Raw genomic sequence first — 26,349 nt, 5'->3', positions numbered from 1 at the left:
ACAGGATTACAATGGGGACATTGCACAAGCCTGACCCTTTGCAGGAAAAGTTTTACCCCCACCTAAAGAAGCTTTGCTTGCTACTGAGTCATTGCAATCCAAATCTCATAATTTGACCTTCTTTCTTCTAATCATTTACCAGATAGCTAGCTATTTTAAGGGAACTGGTGGGGGGCCGGGCAGGGAGGAGTGTAGATAAAACATGGCTCATCCTATAATGCATTTATCTAAGAAGTGTCAAAGATACGGACACTGTAAACAGGTGAAAGCAGAATGAAGGCTTTTGAAACCTGGTTGCTCCTGCTGCTGCTGCTGCTGCTAAGTTGCTTCAGTCATGTCCGATTCTATGCGACCCCATAGATGGCAGCCCACCAGGCTCCCCCGTCCCTGGGATTCTCCAGGCAAGAACACTGGAGTGGGTTGCCATTTCCTTCTCCAATGCGTGAAAGTGAAAAGTGAAAGTGAAGTCTCTCAGTCGTGTCCAACTCTTAGCGACCCCATGGACTGCAGCCTACCAGGCTCCTCCATCCATGGGATTTTCCAGGCAGGAGTACTGGAGTGGGGTGCCATTGCCTTCTCTGTGAAACCTGGTTAGTAGAGATAAAGACTTCAAGGTGCTGCGCTTATTTGCCAAATTAAGGCTGATTTAGCTACAGAGTCACGAGCCAGTGCTGAGGAGTGGGGCCCTGGGCTGAGCGCGTGAGTGACTTGTGGCAGCAAGAAAGGGGCATGGGTTTCCCTGTGTTGCACCCAGTAGAGAAGCCGCAAGAAATCTGCTCTTCTGTCCTACCACTTAGGAATATCCAGAGACTGAAATGTTGACAACTGCAGGCTGCCGCGTGGTCCTGTGAAGGAAAACCACCAGCAGCTGTCTGAAGCTGGTTTTCCTTTATTAACACTTGGTTAATAAAGCCTCTACATGAAAGAAACCAGCTGAAAACCCAGGCTTTGCAACAAAGGCTTTAGTGCAGGCTGGGAAGGATTACGTTTTTTATCAATTTAAGAACGCCTCTGTGTGCCTAGTGTGGACTTTGGGGTTCTGGGATCACACTGCGGGGGTGGGAGGCTGGTGCTGTCCTGAGTGGAGCATAGTCTGTCTTCAGTCCTGAGGCCAGATTGACATTTTAGCAAGCTGCGTGAAACCCACATTAGGCGAGTGTGGGATCCACGCTCAGTTGGGCAAATGGGATTGGAAGGACAGAGAGACCCATGGGAGAACAGTCCCTTGAGACCATGGCCCCAGCTGGCTCGTTTTGGTATCCTTGGCATCGTGGATTTGTCACATAAGGCAGGGGTGTAATTGGTTAAATTTCCAATAAAGGTTAACTCTACACTTTTATTCCCTGGCGGCTCTGACCGTGAAGACTCTGCCTGCAATGTGGGAGACTCAGGTTCGATCCCTGGGTTGGGAGTATCCCCTGGAGAAGGGATAGGCTACCCACTCCAGTTTACTTGGGCCTCCCTGGTGGCTCAGAAGGTGAAGAATTAACCCACAATGCAGGGACTCAGGTTTGGTCCCTGGGTCGGGAAGATCCCTTGGAGTGGGAAATGGCAACACACTCCAGTATTCTTTCCTGGAGAGTTCCATGGACAGAGAAGCCTGGTGAGCTACAGTTCATGGGGTCGTAAAGAGTCAGACATGACTGAGCGACCATCACTTTCACTTTGACTGGGCCATGGTGCCCAGATATTTGGCCAAACATTGTTCTGGATGCTTCTGGGAGGCTGTTTTTTAAAATTATTTATTCACACTTTGGCTGTGCTGGATCTTCGTTGAGGCTTTCTCTAGCTGTGGAGCACAGGCTCTAGAACATGCAGGCTCAGTAGATGTGGCAAGCATGTAAGGCTGCTTTGGGACGAGATTTATATTTAAATCAGTCAACTGAGTAAAGTAGATTGCCCTCCATAATGTGAGTGGGTCTCATGCAGTCAATGGAAGGCCTGTAGTACAGAGTGCTAACCTCCCCTGAACAAAGGAATTCTCCAGCTGACATACTTTGGGCTCCACTTGCAACACCAATTCCTCCTGGAGTTCTAGCAGACGGTCTTCTGGCTTGAACTGCGACTATTTCTTAAATATCCAGCCTGCTAGTCTTCCCCATCAGATTTTGCACTTGCCAAGCCCCCATAATCATGAAAGCCATTTCCTGAAAATAAATCTCCCTGCACACACACACACACACACACACACACTCACACACACCTCCAATCTGTTTCTCTGGAGAACCTTGACTAATACAGCACTTTATAAGCTGACAAACAAGACTGAGATGTAACAGATGTCTTCATGACTTTTTCCAATCAACATCATAACTGAGGAGTGTGGACTGAAGGGGCGAGAGCCCAGAGTCTGAAGTTGCTGGGTTTGGTTCCTGTGTGAGCGCTGTTCCTTCCTAGCTCTCTGACCTGGACAGGTCACCTAAGCTCAAGAAACCACAATCGTTCAGATGACCAGAGCATTGCTAATCCATGGTATTAATATATTGGTTTTCTATCACTACTGTAACAACTTACCATACTTGTGCTAAAAACAACATAAATTAATTTTCTTACAGTTCTAGAGGTCAGAGCTCTCAAAGTTAGGTGTCAGTAGGACTTTTAGCAGTTTGTGTCTCTTGCTTTTTTCAGCTTCTAGAGGCTGCTTGCGTTCTTTGGATCACAACTCCTTCTTTGTACCACCCCAACCTCTTGATTCCATAGACACGTCCCCCCTACTCCTCTGATCTCCTGCCTCACTTTTATAAGGACCCTTATGATTGCATTAGGCCCACACAAATAATCCAGTACAGTCTCCCCATGTCAGTATCCTTAGCTCAAGCACAACTGCAAACTGTCTTCTGGGCTTCCGAGGTGGCACAGTGGTCAAGAGTCTGCCTGCCCATGCAGCAGATGCAAGAGATGCAGGTTCAATCCCTGGGCAGGGAAGATCCCACTCAAAATATTCTTGCCCGGAAAATCCCATGCCTGGGAAGATCCCACTCCAACTTTCTTGCCCGGAAAATCCCATGCCTGAGAAGATCCCACTGCAATATTCTTGCCCGGAAAATCCCATGGAAAAAAGCCTGCGCCTGGCAGGCTACAGTCCATGGGGTCACAGAGAGTTGGACACGACTGAGAGACTGAGCACACACCCACACAAAGTGTCTTCTGGGTACAAGGTCACACTCACAGGTTCCAGGGATGAGGATGTGGGTATCTTTGCAGTGGGCATTACTCAGCCTACCACAACCTGGTCAGGTGAGGTCAGTGGTTGGTACCTGAAACCATTTTGGTTTTTTTGGAAAAGTACTTGACCATTTGGTGAACACAGAAAGTTGCAGCAAAGAAATGCTTTCTTGGCTGCTAAAGAGAACAACGAAAATTCTGCTCTTAGAGTCACCATAGAGTAAAGCTTCCCCCAACCTCAAAAAATAAAAATAATATATAGACATGTTTTTTACAGTACGCTGGTTATCTAGTTATGCAGATCTAGCAAGTCTCCTGCCCTGCCAGCTTGACCAAGTACAGCTGATCCTCGAACAACACAGGTTTGGAGTGCAAGTGTCTACTCAGGGATTTTTTTCAATAAACATTTCAGTACTACATGATCCACAGTTGGTTGCATCCGTGGATGTATCGATAGAACCACAGGTATTAATGGCCAACTGTAAATTTATAGGTGGATTCTTGATGGCATGGGGGTCTGCGCCACTAACTCCTGTGCTGTTCAAGGGTCAGCTGCATGCTGTTCAGTCTCCTTTAAAGTGGCCTTTAGCAGGACTTCAAATCTTTTAAGATGGACCCTAACAACTCCCTCAAAATGTATAATTCAAGAATCAAAAATCCGCGTCACCACCCACGTTCTAGAGAACGTCATTCTGATGTAAGTTTCAGAACTGTGCTGCACCCTCACATGCTGGGTACAGCTTTTGAGAGCATCAGTCACTTTCAGTACTTCTCTTTTGGCCTCATGGGTAGCTTTAGGAAAATTCCTAGACTTTCTTTTTGGTGTATTGATGTATTTTGGGTGCTGTGAGGACTACTGCCATAACCTTCACTTGGCTTACTCTTAGTAAGAAAACTTCATTTTGACTCACAGAAAGAGGAGAACATTGAATGAATCCATTTCCAAAAATCACCCTGATTGTTCAATTCAGTGATCAAAAATTGTTGCTGGGGAGTCTATAATTTCAACCAGCCAACGAAGGCTCATGGTCTGAGCCTGACTGATGGTTAAAAGGACTCACTTAATCTTGGGGCCCCAGGTTTGCTTCCTCTCATCTGGTGATGCTGCCCTCCTAGGCATTCACCTATTTTTAGGCACAAGGGCTTCAAATAAATACCCGAGACTTGGTTTAGAGCTCAAGGATGATTTATCCTCCCCATTCCAAGGACATTTTACTATACCTAATCATGCCTCCTCCCCTTCTTTATCTTTACTTTGAAACTCTTATTACATATCTCTCTGGAAGAGTACTTGGTCAGTCAGTCCAGTTCCCCTTGGTAGAATAACCCATTTTGAGATCTTTGGCTCCATTACTTCACTGTCCATTTCTGTATTTTCTGTTTTTCTTTTTAACGCTTGACTTTACTACTGGAGGAAGAACGTTTTCCTTTCTTTCAGCTTCAGGTGAAGTGCCATCATGGAAAAGGAGGCCAACAAAGTCACAGCTCCTGTCACCAGATAGGCGAGGGCTAAGAAAAGGCTACTGCCTCCACTCCACGTCAGGGTAGAAAGAACAATTGCTTTTTGTCCTTGAAACCTGCTCACGGGAAAGTCTAAGGAAAGAAAATTTGTTAAGGCTCTGTCTCAGCACTTCTCAGCCCCACCTCTACACCTAATATTGCTGTTTTTGTTGGTAATAAATGGTTGACTATTCAATTTCATTTAGCCCAATCTTTACCAAGCAGTATGTTTTATCTTGCTGGAAACTAAGTAAAAACAAGCCTTCCCTCTACATAGTTGTAATTTATGAAATAAACTGACACAAATAGATCTGAATGACTTACAGATAACTCAATAATATGAACAAATATAGTTAATTTACAAACCCAAGGAAATGAAGAGCCTATATAGACAGATTGTGCAGCAAGCCAAAATTTGTGTTTGTGGATCAGGACACCCAGGGTAGGCTCAAGTCCTTTAGAGGCTAAGGTTTAAATTTGTACCTCAGGGAAAATTCTTCAAGAGGCGTGTAGAACAAAAAAGTAGTGAGAGAGATGGCAAAACATTTTTGGTGGTGTATTCAAGATTTGAAAAGGCAGCCTCCCTCCCTGCTAGGGAGAAAGTGTTTGAAGTGGCTTTGCTATCATTAGCATTTGAATGATGTCATTTTGATTATGCATGTGGCCTGAGGTTTTTAAACATCTGGTGCTTTTTGTAAACCAAACTAATAAACAAATAAAGGCTTCTCATAGCAACGGCATTTCCCAGCAAAGCTCTTAAAAGGCCTCAAATCACTTGGCAACATGCTATTTAAAGGCACAAAGAAACTTGTTAGGAAAGCTAGTTTGCTTTCTTTTCTGTCAAAATTCCTCGTGGTCACTAGGTCCCTGGGCTCCTTGGGTGCAGGTCCTCAACTAGCCCTCTGATTCTTTTCTCTCCCACTCCCCTTGTTTCGTTAAGAGGGTCTTCTCCTCACACGGGATCAGTGGTAGAACTATCTGCAGCTCAGACTTAGTTCTCTACATATTAGCCAGGCCGTGAGGCTGGACGGGAAATACTCACACTAGGGTTCAACATAGGTGGTATGAGCTGAAGCTCAGGACTGAAGTTCTGTTGCTAAAGATTTAGGTTGGAGAGTTGTCAGCATTAAAAGTTTACTGTGAATAAACACATCCAAGGAGAGCATGTTTCACGCAGAGAAACTGTCTCCTTCGTTTGAAAGTGGACTCCCTCTTTCCATCAGCCTTAAACTCACTGCAGTGCCTTGTGAGAGCACCAGTGCCCAATGGGCTTTTTTCCCCTGTGTCTTGATTGCTACCCTAACTGCTTTACTGGTAGGGTCATCACAGAAAAAGCTGATGAGAACTGAAGGTCCAACTTGAAAGACTACTTTGAGCAACTTTCAGTCTCAAATTTTCTAGGAGGGAGAGAGAGGGGTGCTGAAATCCTATTGAAAAGGTAAGGTTCTATGGCCTGGTCTTTGATCTGTACACACAGATAGCAATTTCTGACTTTCCTTTGCACAGACTAGCATTAGGGACCATGCTAAAGGAACAGCTGAAGGCAACCATACTCCTGGTCAGTAAACAAAAGGAGGCAATAAGCCAAGAGGCAGAGATGGTGTCTCTTCAGTGGAGGTCTCTCTGCCCAAGGAACATCCCCACTCCTGTGTCAGGGAGGAAACCTCTGCTCTAGGACAGAAAAGAAGAAAAGATGGAGCAGGGAACTGGAATACATATCATCATTCACTGACCCAGGAGTGTTTCAGTCAAACTCCTTGAGTGGTAAAGAAACAAAAGAGGTGGAGAGTTTGGTGTTCAGATCCTCCAGCCTGCTGGGGGTCGCCTGAAAAACTCCAGTGGCCCTGAGACGCCAGGGGGGTGCTGATGCCTGATGGGCTGACGTCTCAAAACTGTGTACAAGTCCTGGAAAGACCTGCCTCTGGGAGAATTCTGCCTCAGAGAGAATCAGGAAGGGACTTGAAACCTAAATTTGAAGACCAGAGTTAGTACAAATTATATGTAAAAAAAAAAAAATATATATATATATATACATATATATATATAAAGATAGTGTTTGGTGTCATTTTGAAGTTAAGAACTTTTTGTTCTTAAGTCAAGCGTGACATTTACATTTTTAAAGTAACTGAGAACACTCAGAATCTCATATTCAAGTCTGTCTCCTAACGTGGGCCATATGTCCACAACCAAGGCCTTGGAGCCTGCTAACTGGCTTCGTACCAGTAGAGGAAGAGCTCGGCATCCTCAGTGCAGAGCTGGTGGTGCAGCTCACGTGGGCTGGAGGAACCCAACCTGAATCCAGAGCTGCTCCCTAGGCCCATGAGACTTCTGCCTAAAATAAAAGCTTCTACCATGGCCCTCTCAGTTTTCACTGTTTTTAGTCCATATTCAAATCTACTTCTTCATAATCCTATCTTTATTTCCAGGGTCCTCCATGTCATCCCATCCTCTATAACAGGCTTCTCCTCATTGTTTTAGATCTCTAGGCCCAGTGTTACTTAATTTTTCTCCTAGGGAAGAAACAGTCCTTCCTTCCTTACCCATACCTGCTTACCTAATGTTGCTACTGTTACTCCTTAAAAAAAGTGCACATTTGATTATATATAAAGTAGAGACAAATAGCTATGTGGTGATGGAGTGACAGTATTGCCTATAAGGTAAATATGTATTTCTTTTACAGTATATATAGATTTGATTGGAGAATAGAGAAGTATAGAATGAAATAGTTCAATAACTAGTATGCAGATGGACCCTGATTTTCCCTCAGCCCTGGAATAAAAGGATACTGTAGTTTATGATGAAACTATAGCTACCAGCAGGTAAGCCTTCGGTAAAATTGCCTATTCGATGGAGTCGGCGGTACAGTTTCTTGAAATTGGGAAAGGCGGCTGTCCGCATCCACACGATGAAGTCATCATTGATGAAGCCGTTGTTCCCTGGGTCATTTTCATCTAGTTCATAGACAGGCTTAGGCCAGTTCGGAGGCTTTGCAGTTCCTGTGGAAAGTTAATAATGGATGTGGTTGAGAAAAACCATCTACCGCCTTCAGTCTTTCTTAAAATGTAGAGAATGAAACAACTTTCATATTCTTGAGGAATTGAAATTACACTTTTTTTTTTTTAAAGTATGTGTGTGTAAGCTACATGAATATGCAACCTTTAAAGACAATGATTATAGGGCTTCCCTGTTGGCTCAGGAATAAAGAATCCGCCTGCCAGGGCAGGAGACACAGGTTGTATCCCTAATCTGGGACGATCCCACATGCCACCGAGCAACTGAACCCATGTGCCACAACTACGGAAGCCCTCCTGCTCTAGAGCCTTGCTCTGTAACAAGAGAAGCCACTGCGATGAAAAGCTTGTGAACTGCGTCTAGAGAGCAGGCCCTGCTTGATACAACTAGAGAGAGGCTCGTTTGCAGCAATGAAGAGTTTTGACTTAGCGCAGTCAAAAATAAACAATTATATAAATAAAATAATACAATTTTAAAAAGATAATAGTTATAAAGACTCCAAGGAAATGTCGGGGTCAGGGAATGCTGATGATACTGTTATAGGGTTAAAAAAAAGCAGAATATCATATTGTATGTGTATTATTTATCCAACTATGTGCTGTGCTGTGCTTAGTCACTTAGTTGTGCCCAACTCTTTGCAACCCCATGGACTATAGCCCGGCAGGCTCCTCTGGCCATGGGGATTCTCCAGGCAGGAATACTGGAGTGGGTTGCCATGCCCTCTTCCAGGAGATCTTCCCAACCCAGGGATTGAACCTAGGTCTCCCGCATTGAGGGTGGATTCTTTACCATCTGAACCATGAGGGAAGCCCATATTCAACTATATTAAATGCATAACAATGCATTGAAAAAATAGGTACAGCAAAATAATAGTGGTGGTTGGTACTCAATGAGAGCATCATGGGTAATGTATATTTTCTTTAACTTCACTGGTAATGTGGAGAACAAATTAAAACAAGATACCATTTCACCTCAAAATGGGCTAATATTTAATGAAAAAAAGAATGATATCCATAAATCAATCAATGTAATACACCACATTAACAAATTGAAAAATAAAAACCATATGATTATCTCAATAGATGCAGAGAAAGCCTTTGACAAAATTCAACATCCATTTATGATAAAAACTCTCCAGAAAGCAGGAATAGAAGGAACATACCTCAACATAATAAAAGCTATATATGACAAACCCACTGCAAACATTATCCTCAATGGTGAAAAATTGAAAGCATTTCCTCTAAAGTCAGGAACAAGACAAGGGTGCCCACTTTCACCATTACTATTCAACATAGTTTTGGAAGTTTTGGCCACAGCAATCAGAGCAGAAAAAGAAATAAAAGGAATCCAAATTGGAAAAGAAGAAGTAAAACTCTCACTATTTGCAGATGACATGATCCTCTACATAGAAAACCCTAAAGAGTCCACCAGAAAATTACTAGAAATAATCAATGACTACAGTAAAGTTGCAGGATATAAAATCAACACACAGAAATCCCTTGCATTCCTATACACTAATAATGAGAAAACAGAAAAGAAATTAAGGAAACAATTCCATTCACCATTGCAACGGAAAGAATAAAATACTTAGGAATATATCTACCTAAAGAAACTAAAGACCTATATATAGAAAACTATAAAACACTGGTGAAAGAAATCAAAGAGGACACTAATAGATGGAGAAATATACCATGTTCATGGATTGGAAGAATCAATATAGTGAAAATGAGTATACTACCCAAAGCAATTTATAGATTCAACGCAATCCCTATCAAGCTACCAACAGTATTCTTCACAGAGCTAGAACAAATAATTTCACAATTTGTATGGAAATACAAAAAACCTCGAATAGCCAAAGCGATCTTGAGAAAGAAGAATGGAACTGGAGGAATCAACCTACCTGACTTCAGGCTCTACTACAAAGCCACAGTTATCAAGACAGTATGGTACTGGCACAAAGACAGAAATATTGATCAATGGAATAAAATAGAAAGCCCAGAGATAAATCCACGACATATAGACACCTTATCTTCGACAAAGGAGGCAAGAATATACAATGGATTAAAGACAATCTCTTTAACAAGTGGTGCTGGGAAATCTGGTCAACCACTTGTAAAAAGAATGAAACTGGACCACTTTCTAACACCATACACAAAAATAAACTCAAAATGGATTAAAGATCTAAACATAAGACCAGAAACTATAAAACTCCTAGAGGAGAACATAGGCAAAACACTCTCCGACATACATCACAGCAGGATCCTCTATGACCCACCTCCCAGAATATTGGAAATAAAAGCAAAAATAAACAAATGGGACCTAATTAACCTTAAAAGCTTCTGCACATCAAAGGAAACTATTAGCAAGGTGAAAAGACAGCCTTCAGAATGGGAGAAAATAATAGCAAATGAAGCAACTGACAAACAACTAATCTCAAAAATATACAAGCAACTCCTACAGCTCAACTCCAGAAAAATAAACGACCCAATCAAAAAATGGGCCAAAGAACTAAATAGACATTTCTCCCAAAAAGACATACAGATGGCTAACAAACACATGAAAAGATGCTCAACATCACTCATTATCAGAGAAATGCAAATCAAAACCACTATGAGGTACCATTTCACACCAGTCAGAATGGCTGCGATCCAAAAGTCTACAAATAATAAATGCTGGAGAGGGTGTGGAGAAAAGGGAACCCTCTTACACTGTTGGTGGGAATGCAAACTAGTACAGCCACTATGGAGAACAGTGTGGAGATTCCTTAAAAAACTGGAAATAGAACTGCCTTATGATCCAGCAACCCCACTGCTAGGCATACACACTGAGGAAACCAGAAGGAAAGAGACACGTGTACCCCAATGTTTCATCGCAGCACTGTTTATAATAGCCAAGACATGGAAGCAACCTAGATGTCCATCAGCAGATGAATGGATAAGAAAGCTGTGGTACATATACACAATGGAGTATTACTCAGCCATTAAAAAGAATACATTTGAATCAGTTCTAATGAGGTGGATGAAACTGGAGCCTATTATACAGAGTGAAGTAAGCCAGAAGGAAAAACATAAATACAGTATACTAACACATATATATGGAATTTAGAAAGATGGTAACGATAACCCTGTGTACAGAGACAGCAAAAGAGACACTGATGTATAGAACAGTCTTATGGACTCTGTGGGAGAGGGAGAGGGTGGGAAGATTTGGGAGAATGGCAATGAAACATGTAAAATATCATGTAGGAAACGAGTTGCCAGTCCAGGTTCGATGCATGATGCTGGATGCTTGGGGCTGGTGCACTGGGACGGCCCAGAGGGATGGTATGGGGGAGGGAGGAGGGAGGAGGGTTCGGGATGGGGAACACATGTATACCTGTGGCGGATTCATTTTGATATTTGGCAAAACTAATACAATTATGTAAAGTTTAAAAATAAAATAAAATTGGAAGAAAAAAAAAAAAAAAAAGAATGAAAAACACTCATGAGGCAGTGGAAATGGGAATTCTTGTACAGAGCAGATAGATGCATGGATTAATGACATCTTTGGTAATCTAGTAACAAGCAGCAAAAGATTAAATGTATTTTGCATATATTTTAGCCCAGGAATTCTACTTCTAGGACTGTATTCTACGGAAATGATCATGGGAAGTGCATGAAGATTGCGTTACACAGATATTCCCTGCAGACCTGTGCCTAAGAGCGTGAAGTTGGAAGCAAGGAAGAGGAATTGGTAGAAGGGAGAAGGTGGAGAGCAGAGGTGTGGCAAGCCTGTTCTAAAGCCAGGAAGCCTGGTGGGTCTGGGAGCGGGTGCTTGGGCTGGAGGGCTGGCGCCTCGAGTCCAGTCTGCTGAGTTTATTCTCCTCCTCTACTTCCCGCTTTACAGTGGCAGCCATGTCTCTCTCCCACTGGACAGCAGACTCTTGAGTTCAATGTCTTCCTCATTGTGGTTTCATTGTCATTTAGTCCAATCCCTGGCACATGGTAGGTATTCAATAAATGCTTGGTAAAGGGATGAGCGATTATGATGAAAGTTGACAGAAGTAAAAAGCATTCTGAATTTTGAAATAGTCAACAAGAAGTTGTTCAGTGAGCCTTTCACTTCTATAAAAATGGTTCTACTATTTGTAAGGAACCATTCTTTCTTAACTCTGACCACTGACTATTTTCTCTTAAAAGAAACACAGTCTTATTTCTAAGCATGGGCTATAGTGCTTATAAAGGCATGTGCTAAGTTTGGTTGGATTAATCTGCTGAATTCTGTTTGTAGACTTATACTTCCTCTGGAAATAACCCTTTGCTGAGAAACTTCCTCTCCAAAAATTGTGGAGACGTTGGCTGTCCCAAAGACTTCAATGGTTGTTGATGGAAGAATTTTGATTGACATTGAAATTGTCTTTGGTGCCTGCATGTGGTAGCTCATTGGTCAAGAATCCACCTGCAATGCAGGAGACGCAGGAAATGTGGGTTCAATTTCTGAGTCTGGAAGATCTCTTGGAGGAGGGCATGGCAACCCACTTCAGTATTCTGGCCTGGAGAATCCCACAGACAGAGGAGCCTGGCAGGCTATAGTCTATGGGGCTGCAAAGAGTCAGACATGACTGAAGGGACTTGGCAGGCATGCCTGCACATGGACCACACACTCTCTTTATTTTAGCCAGAGCTCACGCTCCAAGACAATGTGTCCTGTGGACCAACGACATCCAAATCACCAACGGAGTGAAAAATGCAGGTTCAAACATGCCTTTCCTTACCAACCTCCAATCCCACCCTATCCCATGTCTCCAGAGAGTGTGAGAAGCATAGTATAGGAAGAACCAATTTCTTTCATTTTCCAAGTTCAGCTGGGTCCTTGGTATCCCTCCATTCACTCAACAATAAGCATTTCTTGATTGCTCACTTGTATCAAGCACCAGGGATTTAAAATTGTATGAGATCTAATCCTTTTCCTCAAGGAATTAACATACCAAATGGGAATGACAAGCATTCAGACAGATAATTACAGACAAACATGGTAACTCCTACAACAGAAGTTAAGAACAAAGTGCAGTGGGAGATAGCCAAGGATGCTTTATGTTACATGGCTGTGGTTATGGTAAGACAAAACAATAGCATGTTGCCAAGGTCCTTTCTAGGAGTTTAATTACAGATACAGTGCGCACACCTGCCAGTTTGCCTAGGACAGTCCCAGTTTATGTCTGTTGGCCATTATCTCATCTGATTTAGCATTTATCCCAAGCGAATAATGTAAGTATAATTTCATCCTTCCTATTCTAGTCATGGTCTTAGCTAGTAGTGAGAGATACCTATATGTGGTGAACAAGAGTACTTACTTTAACATGTTATTGATGAAAGATAACCAGAGGCTTTCCACAGCAGAACATAACATATCCCCATGACCCTTGCCACTGTTTCGCAGTACAGCCGGTTAGACCACAGCCTCTGTTTTAATCTGTGTGATGTATTAATATGAAGCTGCCAGGCTGCAGTCATTGGGCTTAGTAGGAAAAGTGGGATGTTGCAGTTTATGTTGCATGGACATAGTGTGAAATACAGATAGTGTGAAAATATATAGTGTGAAAAAAATATAGTGTGAGAATAGTGTGAAAAACAGATACTGAGCAGCCTTGCTGAGAGTAGTTGGAACTCTCTTGCAATAGCATTATTTATTATATGGTGTAAAAATATAACTTTTATTGTTCAGTATCCATTTTTTTATTTGCTAGTAAATTCTTTTAGCTGAGAAGAGCTAAAAAACGAACACACATGTTCAATGAAAAATTAAGTACAATTTTTTCAAGGAAGTAGATGAATGTGATACTTGCAATGTTGGTTAACATTTACTCCCTACCACAGGAACCATCATGATATCAATGATTAGGTGAAAATCAAAAGATATAAATCTGCTGAAGAATATCAGAATCTACTTCAAAAGTTTGCACTTATTTTTAAAAGAGTGAATTCAGAACAGTGCTTTACCTCATGTAGCTACAGAAAGTTCATTTATATACCATTATGTGAACATGACTTTTCATTTAGATCAAATACGTTTCTGTCTAGTGTCATTAAAAAATGTTTTTTTGTAATCAAAGGAAAGTGTTAATGTTTGGGCTTTGTAATCACATAAAGAACCTTGTAAACGGTTAAATGAAGCCAGTTTTACATCAGTCTTTTCAAATGTATTCATCTTTGATTTTTCATGTAATCAAAGCAAAGATTTTCAATATTCAATACTGGAAGACAAAAATTCTGACACAGTTATAAATATTGCTATAAATTCAGTTAAAATATTCAACAATCAAGTGTAAATTTTTTGGTTTTATAGTGACAATATAAATGCAAATTTGGTAGAGTACAGGCAGAGTAAAGAAAATGTTCTTAGTAAATTAAGAAATTTATGGAGAGATGGGGCTTAAAATTGGTTGTGAAATATAATTAATAACTATATCCAAACAAGCTATAATATTTTGTTAATCAAGAGAGCTGTAATTATGCAAATTAAAATGTTTTTTTTATAGTCACAGAGAAAGTGAGCTGCGAAGTTTTTACAAGGACAAAGATGTTAAAGAGACGGTTCAGCTGGTAGGACTTGTGGTCTGTCTTCGCTACACATCATCAGTCAAAATTTTAGAAATCTTTGAGCCTTCAAAGAGCTATTTTCTGTATCAAATGATGAGTCCTACAATTAGCCTGAACTTTTTCTTGGTAAATGAGCCCTCTAACTTTTGGTGAAATTTTATTCAAAATAGCTGAAAAGTTTTAGACAAAATATTCTAAATGTGGAATGCCAGAAATCTTAGTTTATGAAGGTCTGCTGCTAAGTCACTTCAGTCGTGTCGGACTCTGTGCGACCCCATAGACGGCAGCCCACCAGGCTTCCCCGCGTCCCTGGGATTCTCCAGGCAAGAACACTGGAGTGGGTTGCCATTTCCTTCTTCAATGCATGAAAGTGAAAAGTGAAAGTGAAGTCACTCAGTCGTGTCCGACTCTTAGCGACCCCATGGACTGCAGCCTACCAGGCTCCTCGGTCCATGGGATTTTCCAGACAAGAGTACTGGAGTGGGGTGCCATTGCCTTTTCCGTTTGAAGGTATAGTTAATTGTAATTATCAAAAATCAAGTTTGCAAACAAGAAGGTACTGAAATTTACCCCTATGAAAGCAAGGGAACAATTTAACATATTATATAATGATCATATCATATAATGATAGTTCAAAATGTATACAAGATTTAATTTTTAAATTCTATAATTGTGTTTTGGAAAATCTCAACTTATGTGAAAAATATTTTGATGGAGCTCCTATTTTAATAAGATCAAATTTTCTTCTCGATGAGAATTAAATGATACCCAGAAAGTCTAAGATTTCGTACCATCTAAAACTAGTAACACATTTTAAAAATCATAGAAAAAAAAAATGAAGTGAAGGAAAAAAAAAGACCTTGCCTATAAAAACATTTGGGTTGCGATACTAGCATATTCTAATACAAAAGAATTGAAAATGAGAATATCCTCCATTTAGTAAAATGACTGTGAGCGTAACAGGTATCTCACCACCTATAGATATTTTCTTAAAAAAAATATGGCCAAAGGAGAAGGATCAACTGGAGGTGCTACAGTTGAAAATGATTAACCATAAAATGCGCTTCAAAAAAGATTGCGGCGCAGACAGGACAGGGTCCGAAGAGGACCGCCGGCGGGGATCTGCGCGCCTGGAGCCGCGTGCGAGCAGTGGAGCGGCGGCTCTCCGCGCTAATTCTCCTCGCCTCCTCAGCGGCGACCCAGCCTCAGAGGCCCTCACTCGTGCAGCCCCGTCTCCCCTGCACGAGCCGCGCCCGCGAGCGAGCTTAACAGCAAAAAAAAATCCTCACCACCAACCAGGCACCTGTCCCAGAGGAAAAGGGGAGAGTTGGTCATGCCAAGAAGGGTGAGGAGGAGGAGGGGAGGACTGACACTGAGCTGCCGGCACCAGAAACAGAAGGCTGCCCTCGCTGTTGGGGGTAAGTTCCGGCCATTGCAGAAAAGAAGGATCCCAGCTCCGGGATAACTAGCCTTACCCTTCACTCTGCTCCCTTCTCTTCCCTCTCCACGGCTCTGACTCCCACGAATCTGTGTCTCTTGGTCCCTCTAGCCGCTGGGTGAGGCATGTTCAACCCTTAGACATTATTTTCTCTGCCCAGTCAAGCCATCTCTGGCCCCTTAGCTGTAGAGGCACAAGGAACGTGTGTGTGTGGAACATGTGTGTGTGTGTAACGTGAGAGTGTGTGTGCGCTCAGTCGCTCAGTCCTGGGACTCTTTGTGACCCCACAGACTGTATAGCCTGCCAGGCTCCTCTGTCCATGGGACTCTGCAAGGCAAGAATATTGGAGAAGGTTGCCATTTCTCCTCCAGGGGATCTTCTGGCCCAGGGTCCATCAGGCATCTCCTTAGTCTCCTGCACTGGCAGGAGGATTCTTTATCACTGAAACACCAGGAAAGCCCACAAGGAGCATGGGGAAGATGAATTCAACAGGCAGTCCCTTGTCTAAGGGTGGACCATTTTCTCCTGGAGGTGTAGCTCCTATACACAGTGCCTATGCCTGCCCTTTGAGGCTGAAGAACAAGAGGTTTTAAGGTTGAGAGAGGGACCCCTGGCAATGTGGGAGGGAGGGAAAAGCCTTCAGAGTAGGGTGGGGCATATACACTGTTGCGCTAGTTACAACATTCTCATTTCAGATAGCATTCTTTCCCCTTCATGTCCGCTTAGTCCTCCTATGAACTAAGCCACAGTGGGACCTGGAGTCTCTCTTTCCCCTGCTGCTGCTGCTGCTGCTGCTGCTGCTAAGTCACTTCAGTCGTGTCCGACTCTGTGCGACCCCTGAGATGGCAGCCCACCAGGCTCCCCCATCCCTGGGATTCTCCAGGCAAGAACACCGGAGTGGGTTGCCATTTCCTTCTCCAATGCATGAAAGTGAAAAGTGAAAGGGAAGTCTAGGCAGACCTAAATAGCTGCTTCCATGTTAGTGCATGATGAGGGACAAGGAAAAGTTTCCTTCATCATCTAGTCTAGAACCATAAGAAGCAGAAGTGAAAGAGGTTCAAGGAGCCACAAGCAGGGAAATGGGAAGATTTGGAAAGGAAAGAAAAATGGAGTAGGAGATCTCTAAAGACCCAAGTTACTACAGGTAAAGGTGTACTATGTGAAGGATTCCTGGGGCTTTGCTAACCTGCCTACCTCTAACCCCTCACATCTAGCCACCGCCAGAGGCCACACAAAACAAGTGACCCCTGTAGCTACCACCTGCCCCACTGTGGAGTCAGAGCAAAGTTGCAACAGCCACTCTGTGTGATTCTAGCATGCGTAATAATTATGAAAACAAAAACAAAAAGCCTCAAGTGGGGCCATTTGGGGAAAAAAAGAAAAAGATTGTAGATAATTTTGTGAATTTTTTTCCCACAAAAATTCAAAATTTTCATTAGAAAAATACAGGGGCATGTAATTAAGACTTACATGGCCAAGAAACTGATTAAAGTATGTGACTCCATATCCAGAATAATTATTCTTTTATCTTTTAGCATTTAGATAATATTTAAAACATTTTTAAAGTTGGTTTAATGTACACAGATATATTCTTTCAACTTTTGAAAGAATTGTATTTTAAAAAATAATTTATAATAGAATTATTTTATCGGCCCATCAATATGGTAATATCAATTTTGGTGGTCAATAAATACCACTTTCTAATAAATATGTAACTTTAGTTATTCCTGTGACCTCTTTCACTCTCAAGAGTGCACTAGTTTGGACAGTAAATTATATGATCACTCTAATTATAGATGAAGGAACAAGTTTCTTAAAACACTGCCTTTTTCATCATGGTAATCTAGAAGGAACCAGGGTACCAATCATTTTGTGTTTCTGATAGGTATGTGATGGAGGTGCTCACAGGCAGGAAAAGTTAACAAAGGTGATCAAAAAAGAAGTAAAGAAGGAGGAATCATAAACATCCCCCCACACATCAAAACCAGTTTCCATAAAGAGTACTGTAAAGAATACTGAGCTAATATATGAATCTTACCTGCAAATGCACTAGAAAGATTTTGGAAAGCTGGATTCTGAAACTTGACATACTTGTCTGTCCACCATGCAGTTTCAGTCCTTACCATTGGGACTCTGATATGTGTAGATGAATTAAAGTTGTACCAAAGAACAATGGTGTCTGTGGGGGAAATTAAAGACTGTGTTAAGAGATTCAGGCAAGCATTTTTGCCACGCTTGGAAGTGCACAATCAGACACAGCTGAAAAAGCAGGGTTTGAGAAGACTCTTCACATGCCTGCATGCCATAGACGCTGGAATCAGAAGGCGATTCCTTTTCTTTCTAAGGCCCCGATTATTGAGAAATACTCTTAGGCTCCATTTAACTAACTCATGTTTCCCGACTACTTCAGATCTCTGGTGAAGAACTTACTTGCCAATGAAGTATAAATCAGTGGATAATGTACACAAACATTAAAAAAAGCAACCTGCCACTCAGCTGCAGGAGTAATCTTCTGGACATTAGGTTTTACACACTTATGAAAGGAAAGATGCTGGAGACAGAAAAAGTCACCTACCATTGAACATGCTGTTGGCAATTGCACCACAAGGAGCGATGGGGAGCCCATTGTCAGAGGTTCTGAATGGAGCACAGTTTCTAACATCCTGGAGGAGAAATGACACAGGAATACCTGATTTTGGTAAACTCTTAACAATGCTGCAAGTGAAAACACTGGCAATATAAACCAACCCACACTGATCCATTGGCACAGACTGAGATTAGGGACCACTGCCTGTTGTTCCCAGGCTTCTGGCTCACCTAGGCTAGAAAATGTTTGTGTTTTGAAGATATTTATGTGTGTATACACATGTGTGTAGTTTCTTTCCTCATTAACAGTACATAGCATACTGAATATGTCTGCAGGAAGAAATTGTACTTTCCTGGCTGTGCTAAATACCACACTAAGCCTACATTGGAATACATTTTAAGAAGTTTTTCTTATTGTAGTATAATATGTTCTAAAAACTATATAAATTGAGTCTACAGCTGGATGACAGACCACAGGGAAATCCACCTACCTACCAGAATATATTTTAAAAAGAATGGCTGCTAAAAACCATTTGGTTATCCCTTTTATATAGTGTCAGTATAGAAAAGGTTTCCTTTAGCTTTTATTGCCAGTATGTTGAATATCATCTACCTAGAGTCAAGTTTTGTAATATTAAGTCTGAAAGGATATTCAGTAAACCAAAGGCTTTTATTCAATCAAGTAGAGCCCAGTGTCCTTAAACTAGGCTGCCTGAAGGCCCCAGTTATAAAAAAAGACAGTGGTGGACACAGAGTGAACCGGACGGAGATGAACCACTCAAGGTTACTGTCAAAATTGTTGGTGCACCCATCCACTAAAACGGGGAAGTTTAAAGAAAACTACAGAAATCAAGTGTGCAAAAATAATACTGAAATCTATTTGATATGTCATTCAAAGAAGCAAACGCTCTACTGTTTGAAGCAGCTCCAGTATGCCATCAACTTATTAACAGAAACAAATCCTGAATTGTGGTTGCAAAGGTGCTTGAAGATTTGCCCTTCTGACACATTCATTGTCACCAAGACTTGGGCAGTCCACTATGAATCTGGCTTTAATATAAGATGTTGTTAAACTAAAAAATGGGTGACACATGAAAGGATAACCATCTCACTGGAGAAGACTCGCATTCCTGTTCTGAGGAGGGAAAGGGCTCATTCTCAACAGCAGTTATCCTGAGTACTCAGCTCCTTCAGTTCACAAAAGAATGAAAGGAGCATTTCTGTCTTGTAAAACCTTAGCTTTTGAGTTTATTTTCCATACGCTCTTTTAGACTGAAAGATCTATCTGGTTAAAAAAAAACACACAAAGAGTATCATACCAAATTTAATAAAGCCCTACCTTTACATCTGTACCCACCAGCTGGATATTACTTCTGGACAGAATATACCGATAGAGGTTCTGATAGAAGCCATACAATTTATAGTACAGATAAACATTACCCTGTGGAGGAGAACATCAAGATATAAGAAGAAAGAAAAATAAATGGAAATATTAACACACATGGATGGGATTTGTTAAATATAAGTAGTACCAAAAATATTGATTGGGAACTGAAAGTTTCCTTATTTCAAATAGAAACCCAAGAAATTGTTTTTAAAAATCAATGTTGGAAAAATCCTAGTATATAGTATATACAGAATTATTAAAATGAGTAAATAACTTATTTTTAATGTTTATGTAAGGGGTACTACATTCCTGCCTTGAAAAAAAATTTATAACTAGGCTTTGTATTCTCAAAACATAAAATTTGATTCTTCAAATATTTCCCCCAAACACTAAGAAAGATGCTTTGCCTAGGGGTTGTGGTAAGCATCAAGTTCACGTAGTTTCAAAGCAAATCCATGAAACATAATTTAAAATTGGAGCCACTAAGCATATTTAGGTGCATGCGCCCACTGTCCAAAGACAAAAAGCCGACTCCAGGGCTGCACTCACTGTCCATAAACCCGGCTCCAGTGCTGCGCCCACTGTCCAGAGACATAAACCCAGCTCCAGGGCTGTGCCCACTGTCCACAGACAAAAACCCGGCTCCAGGGCTGTGCCCACTGTCCACAGACATAAACCTGTTTCCAGGGCTGTGCCCACTGTCCACAGACATAAACCTGTTTCCAGGGCTGTGCCCACTGTCCACAGACATAAACCCAGCTCCAGTGCTGCGCCCACTGTCCAGAGACATAAACCCGACTCCAGGGCTGTGCCCACTGTCCACAGACATAAACCCAACTCCAGCATGGTGACCACTGTCCATAAACCCGGCTCCAGTGCTGCGCCCACTGTCCATAAACCCAGCTCCAAGGCTGTGCCCACTGTCCACAGACATAAACCCAACTCCAGCACGGTGACCATTGTCCATAAACCCGGCTCCAGTGCTGCGCCCACTGTCCAGAGACAAAAACCCAGCTTCAGCACTGTGCCCACTGTCCATAAACCCAGCTCCAGGGCTGTGCCCACTGTCTACAGACATAAACCCAACTCCAGCACGGTGACCACTGTCCACAAACCCGGCTCCTCGGCTGTGCCCACTGTCCACAGACATAAACCTGGCTCCAGGGCTGTGCCCACTGTCCATAAACTCAGCTCCAGCGCTGCGCCCACTGTCCACAGACATAAACCCAGCTCCAGTGTTGTCCTTTTATCTTAGGATCTAACACAGACCCATGGGATGTAACACTTGATCAAGAAATGGTGATCCATTTGTTATGGACAAAAAGATGGAATAGTTCACTAATCTAGAAGAAAGATGATTTTCATCTTAGCAATAAGTAGTCCCAGTGCCACGAGAGATATGCCTTGTCATGGATGCTGCCACGAGACTGCCCTTTTACAGGCTACCATCATGCTTCTACCTTTGTGGTGACAGACCAGGGCCCTTCTCTAGGAGGGCTTGGTACTGATTTTACTAACAGCACATATGATGCAAATGTAACTGTCTAGTGTAGCTACTTACTATAGCCCTCCAGCCCTACAGCCCTCCTCTGTCTATGGAATTCTCCAGGCAAGAATACTGGAGTGGGTAGCCATTCCTTTCTCCAGGGGATCTTCTTGACCCAGAAGTCAAACCCAGTTCTCTTGCTTTGCCGGCAGAGTCTTTACCATCTGAGCCACCAGGGAAGCCCCAAATAATATAATACCTATCTCCAAAATAATAAAGGCATGCATCTAAAACTATGAAGGTCTAAGTTTTTATTAAGTGACTCCTAAATGTTAGGTGCTATATTCAGTCCTAGAAATACAAAAGTATTCCTTTACAGTTCCCTGAGCCAATTGATTCTCTTATGCTATGCAAATTTGCCCTTGCCCTAAGGACCTTTAAGAGGATGAGTATGGGAGATGGGATCTGGGACCCAGGGCAGGCTGAAAATAAAGGTCATAGGAAGTGTGGCCAGTGACAGAAAACCACAAAGCCTGAAGAGCTTAGTCCCTGGTAAGAGAAAAGTCTCTGGGACACTGAGAAGGGGAGATGCTGGGCCCTGACAAAGAGGCAGGTTGCAACATCATAAACAGACAGCATGGATGTGAAGGCAAACAAGTCAGGCATAGTGGGAACGATGGATTACATTTCCTCACACAGAGAGGTAACCTCTATTGATGACCCATAACTACAGAAAATAGGAAGTCCATGGAATGGAACTTGCCATACATTTTCTTGGGAGCTAAGAAGAGAATTCTACTTACTTAAGGTTATATATTCATATAAACAGGACAAAATAGATAGTGAACACTCACACTTTAGAGACAGGAGTGTTTTTCATAAACTTGTTTCAGTGAGCCTTTGTCCAAGACTTTATAAGGCCTCGTTGACTGCATCTTTCTGATTAGTCCCGGAGGCGAATGCACTGTGTGGTGTTTCTTTTCCTCAGTGCAGGATTCCTAGTTCGAGGCCGAGAGTCTTGCATGGATCTGTCGTCTAGCGTGTGTGATGTGTGTGACCTGGCGAGGTGAAGGCCCTGCGGTTGCCCTGAACAGTTTGGTTAGATTTTTACGAGAAAGACTCTGTCTGAAAGGAATGGTCAGCAGCTGGGAACACTTATTTGCCTTTAGGATTTCAAAGGACACAGACAGATGGGAAGCTGAAGCCTTTTAAGGCTTTATCGTTTGGATTTTTTCCTTCAAAAAAGCACACTGAGCCCCTAAGAAGAAACCAATCCTGCTGACACCTTGATTTCAGATTTCTGATTTCTAGAATTATGAGAGAATAAATGTCTAATGTTTTAAGAATGAAAAAAAAAAAGGCAGTGCTAACTTTACTTTTGGGTGGTGGTAGCATGGTGAGTTGAGGAAGGCAAGAAGGGACACAACTGTAGACAGCTAGAATTTTGACCTCTAACAAAAGAACACAGATATAAAACTTCCCCATGGACTTTATATACACATCACTTACAACCCAAGTACTGATTCTCTTATGCTATGCAAATTTGGCCTCACCCTAAGGACCTTTAAGAGGATGAGTATGAAAGATGGGAGCTGGAACCCAGGGCAGGCTGAAAATAAAGGTCATGGTACATGTGACCAGTGATTCAGTAATTTCCATACAATTTCCATCTGAATTACTCAAAAAATGATTAAAGATATAGTTGTACTCATACTATTACTGATGCCAACATGATTTCATCTGGGATCAAGGGGGAAAGGGACACATAGAATCAAAGCTTCCTCGAGCATAAAGCCATAACATTAAGCACTTTATCTTTTTTCCATTCATTAACATTTCAGCGCCTACTGTGTATATTGTGCTATGCACTGTGGAGGAAGCAAAGGTTCTTATGTTCACCCAAAACCATTAACTGAGAAACTACAGGCTGCCAGACATAGTTACAGGTGAGCGCGCATGCTAAGTTGCTCAGTTGTGTCCAACTCTGCAACCCTATGCACCACAGCCCACCAGGGTCCTCTGTGGGAGGAGCCCACTCCTCTGGAGTGGGTTGCCATGCCCTCCTCCAGGGGATCTTCCTGACCCAGGAGTTGAACCCAATGTCTCCTGCATTGGCAGGTGGGTTCTTTACCTCTAGCACCACCTGGGGAGACCAGTTGTAGGTGAAAGACAGACAATAAACCATACGTATAATAATCTGTTCATTTATATGGTAAGTTTGAAGGTGATAAGCATTGTGGAAAAAATGGAAATTACAGCAAGGTAATATGAATCATGACTGAAGCGACTTAGCAGCAGCAGCAGCAATATGAATCAGGAGTGCAGGGGCAGGGTGAGTAGGCAGGCAGCAGTATGAAATTGGATGGTTAGCTGATAACTGAGCCAAGCAGGACCTGAAGGCAGCAGGGGCGTTAGCCGAGGGGATGCCAGGCATGCGGACGAAGAGAATGCCTGACTTGTCTGTGGAACAAAGAGCCCACTGTGGTCAGAGAGTGGGTAAGGAAGAGAATGGAGAGAGGAGGTTAGAGAGGAAATAAGTAGTCAGATCATGTAAGGCCTTGGAAGGACTTGCGGTTTTTCATGGAGTGGAAAGAGAAGCCATTGCAGGGCTTTTTGAGCAGAGGAATAACATGATGGGACTCAACGGTTTAAAAAGTTCAGTCTGGCTGTTATTCAAGATTTGGATATAACGGGGAGATCTGGTAGGAAGCTGTTGCAGAAATCCAGGTGAGAGGTGGGTGTGGAGCTGAGAGCAGCAGCAGAGGTGGGTAGAGGTAAGCAGATTCTGGATATATTCCAAAGGTAGAGCCCAGAGGATGGATTGGAGGTGAGCTGGAGAGAAAGAAAGTAGTCAAGAATGACCCTGGGCTTTAAGCCTGAGCATCAGAAGGACAGAGTTGTTGCCAACCGAGATTGAGAAGTCTGTAGGTTGGAATGGTGTACTTTTTGGGGGGAGGGCATGGAATAGGTAAGGGGAAAAAGCGGATATTCATTCAGTTTTAGAAACATTAAGCTTCAGATAGCTATTAGACAGTTGAATAGTGACACCAGGAAGGCAGCTGGAAATACAAGTGTGGATATTGGAAGAGATGATTGGGATAGGGAAAGAAAAGAGAGCGTTGGTGATAGAGAGTGTTTAAATCTAGGCGGTAGATGCTGTTTCCTAGCAAGTGAGTGCAGACAGAGAAGAGAAGTCTAAAGACCAAGACTAGAGCCCCGAAGCTCTCCACAGAATGGGTCTGGGGGAAACAAGAGAACAGCAAAGGAACCAAAGAAGGGCAGTCAGAGCGGAAGTAGGAAAACCAAGGGAGTAAGATCTCTGAGAGAAGCAGATGTGTCAAGGAAGAGGGAGTGACCACCTGTGTGTAGTGGGTGACAAGGCCCCGAGGACTGAGCCCTGGATTTGTCCAGGAGGAAGTCACAGGTAACTGCAGTTTCACTGAGTGAGAGAATGAGAGGAATTAGAAGTAGCCACGACAGATGACTCCTCTGGCGACTTTTCCTGCTAATCTGAGGAAAGAAATGGGCAGATAGCAGGCTGGGAAATTTGGGAGAATAGAAGAGATAAAGATAGGTGAGGGACTTCCCTGGTGGTCCAGTGGCTAAGACTCTGTGCTCCCAATTCAGGGGGCCTGGGTTTGCTCCCTGGCTAGGGAACTAGATCCCACATGCCACAGCTAAGAGTTCACATGCTGCAACTAAGATCCTGCACAGCCAAATAAGCAAAGTAAATATTTGTGTTTTTTTTAAGATAGGTGAAACAATGTGTCTGAGTGCTGGTGGGAATTATCCCGTAGACAGGAAAGTTGATGATGTATGAGAAGTGAGAACTGCTGAGTTAAATCCTTATAAAGGCAAGAAAGACTGGCATCTACCGCACAAGTGGAGAGGTGAGCCTTCAGATGGGAGCATGGGTGGTTCACCTGTGGCTGCAAGCGGGAAGGCGGAGTATGCAGTGCAGAGATGAGCGGGTGTGCAGTTGTGGTGTGGCATGTCAAGCACGGTCCCTGTCCTCAGGGAGGTTCCTGTGAATAGTGGAAGTGAGTACAGGATATTACACGGGTGACTGTAAGTCCATCAGAGGAGAGGAAACAGCGCTCCCAGAACACAAATGTGGGCAAATTCTTGCTGGAGGCATGAGTGAAAAGGAGGCTCAGGGAATACTGGGGGTGATATTAGGGGCTCAAAACTAGTGAGATCTTACAAGTGCAAGTGAGAGGAGAGACTTTCTAGGCAAAAGAACAGCAAGAACATAGAGAGTTGTATCGTGGCAAAGCAAACTGGTCAGTTTGGCAGGAGTACAAGGTCTCTTGCAGAGATAAAGATGAAAAGGTAGTTGGTCCTCAGGTGTCGAAAAGCAATCTGAAAGAGTGCACATTTTGAGGGGGTGCAGGGCGTGATCTACCGTTTCTGCAAATAACAATGGGAGACAAATAGGAGAAGCCAAAGGCTAGAAGTGCAGTTAAGGCTGCTGTGGCAAAAGACCAGGAGGGCCTGAACTAGGGTGATGCCAAGAAACTGGAGGGACAAAGTGGTTGCGAGAGACACGGAATATAGAACAATGCTTACACATCAGAGGTGTGGATGAGAAAGGGGCAGGCAGGATGGAGTTAAGGAAGAGAATTTTGAGTCTTGGTGATGAGATCTTTCCCAGAAATAAGGAGTCTTTCCCAGAAGTAAGGAGGATTTTCTCAGGAGATGATGCCAAGTCTGGTTTGGGAAGGAAGCAGGGCCTTGAGGATGGGATGGTCAGTGATTAACTCAAGAGAAGTCCTGCCCACAAGGGAAGACTCCCACGCAGAATCTCTCAGCAGGGGAAGAAGAGGGAATGAGGCAGTTTATGGAGGACGGCACTGTCAGGGGAGAGGTGTGGACACAAGGGGCAGGATCTTTGAAAAGTTGAAGGAAACACATTTTCATTTGATCGTATCTTTGCCACCTAGAAAGACTGTGGAGGCCCTGAAAAGGAGCCTCTTGATCTCCTAACTGCAGGAAGTGGAATCAAGGGACCACGCGGTGCCCGTGCTCTGAGGTCGTCCTGTGTTTGCACTGAGGTCATACTTCCCATGGCTGGTCCCAGCCAGTGGCTCAGCAATAGTGATCCTGAGGCAAGGACTCTCCGTTGGCCTTGCTGAAACTTTCAGAAGCATACACTGCATCTGACACCTTCCTTCCCTCCTCCCTCCTATTCACCCTG

At 42.9% G+C, this 26,349-nt stretch overlaps 1 protein-coding gene across 1 annotated transcript in view; it reads right to left on the bottom strand.

Moving 5' to 3' along the window:
* Positions 1-2,224: 2,224 nt before the first annotated feature.
* LOC102267230 (cell cycle control protein 50C) overlaps positions 2,225-26,349 on the bottom strand; it is a 32,081-nt gene continuing 7,956 nt past the window's right edge. The window contains exons 4-8 of the mRNA XM_070368311.1: positions 19,619-19,720; positions 18,269-18,356; positions 17,732-17,872; positions 7,452-7,661; positions 2,225-4,758 (exon numbers count right to left, since the gene is read on the bottom strand). Coding sequence (XP_070224412.1) covers positions 4,571-4,758; positions 7,452-7,661; positions 17,732-17,872; positions 18,269-18,356; positions 19,619-19,720 — 729 coding nt within the window. The 3' untranslated portion in view covers positions 2,225-4,570. The remainder of the gene's footprint in view (positions 4,759-7,451; positions 7,662-17,731; positions 17,873-18,268; positions 18,357-19,618; positions 19,721-26,349) is intronic.

The sequence above is a fragment of the Bos mutus genome, chromosome 1 (genome assembly GCF_027580195.1).
Source record: "Bos mutus isolate GX-2022 chromosome 1, NWIPB_WYAK_1.1, whole genome shotgun sequence".
NCBI lineage: Eukaryota > Metazoa > Chordata > Mammalia > Artiodactyla > Bovidae > Bos > Bos mutus.
This window is presented reverse-complemented; position numbering and strand designations above follow the sequence as displayed.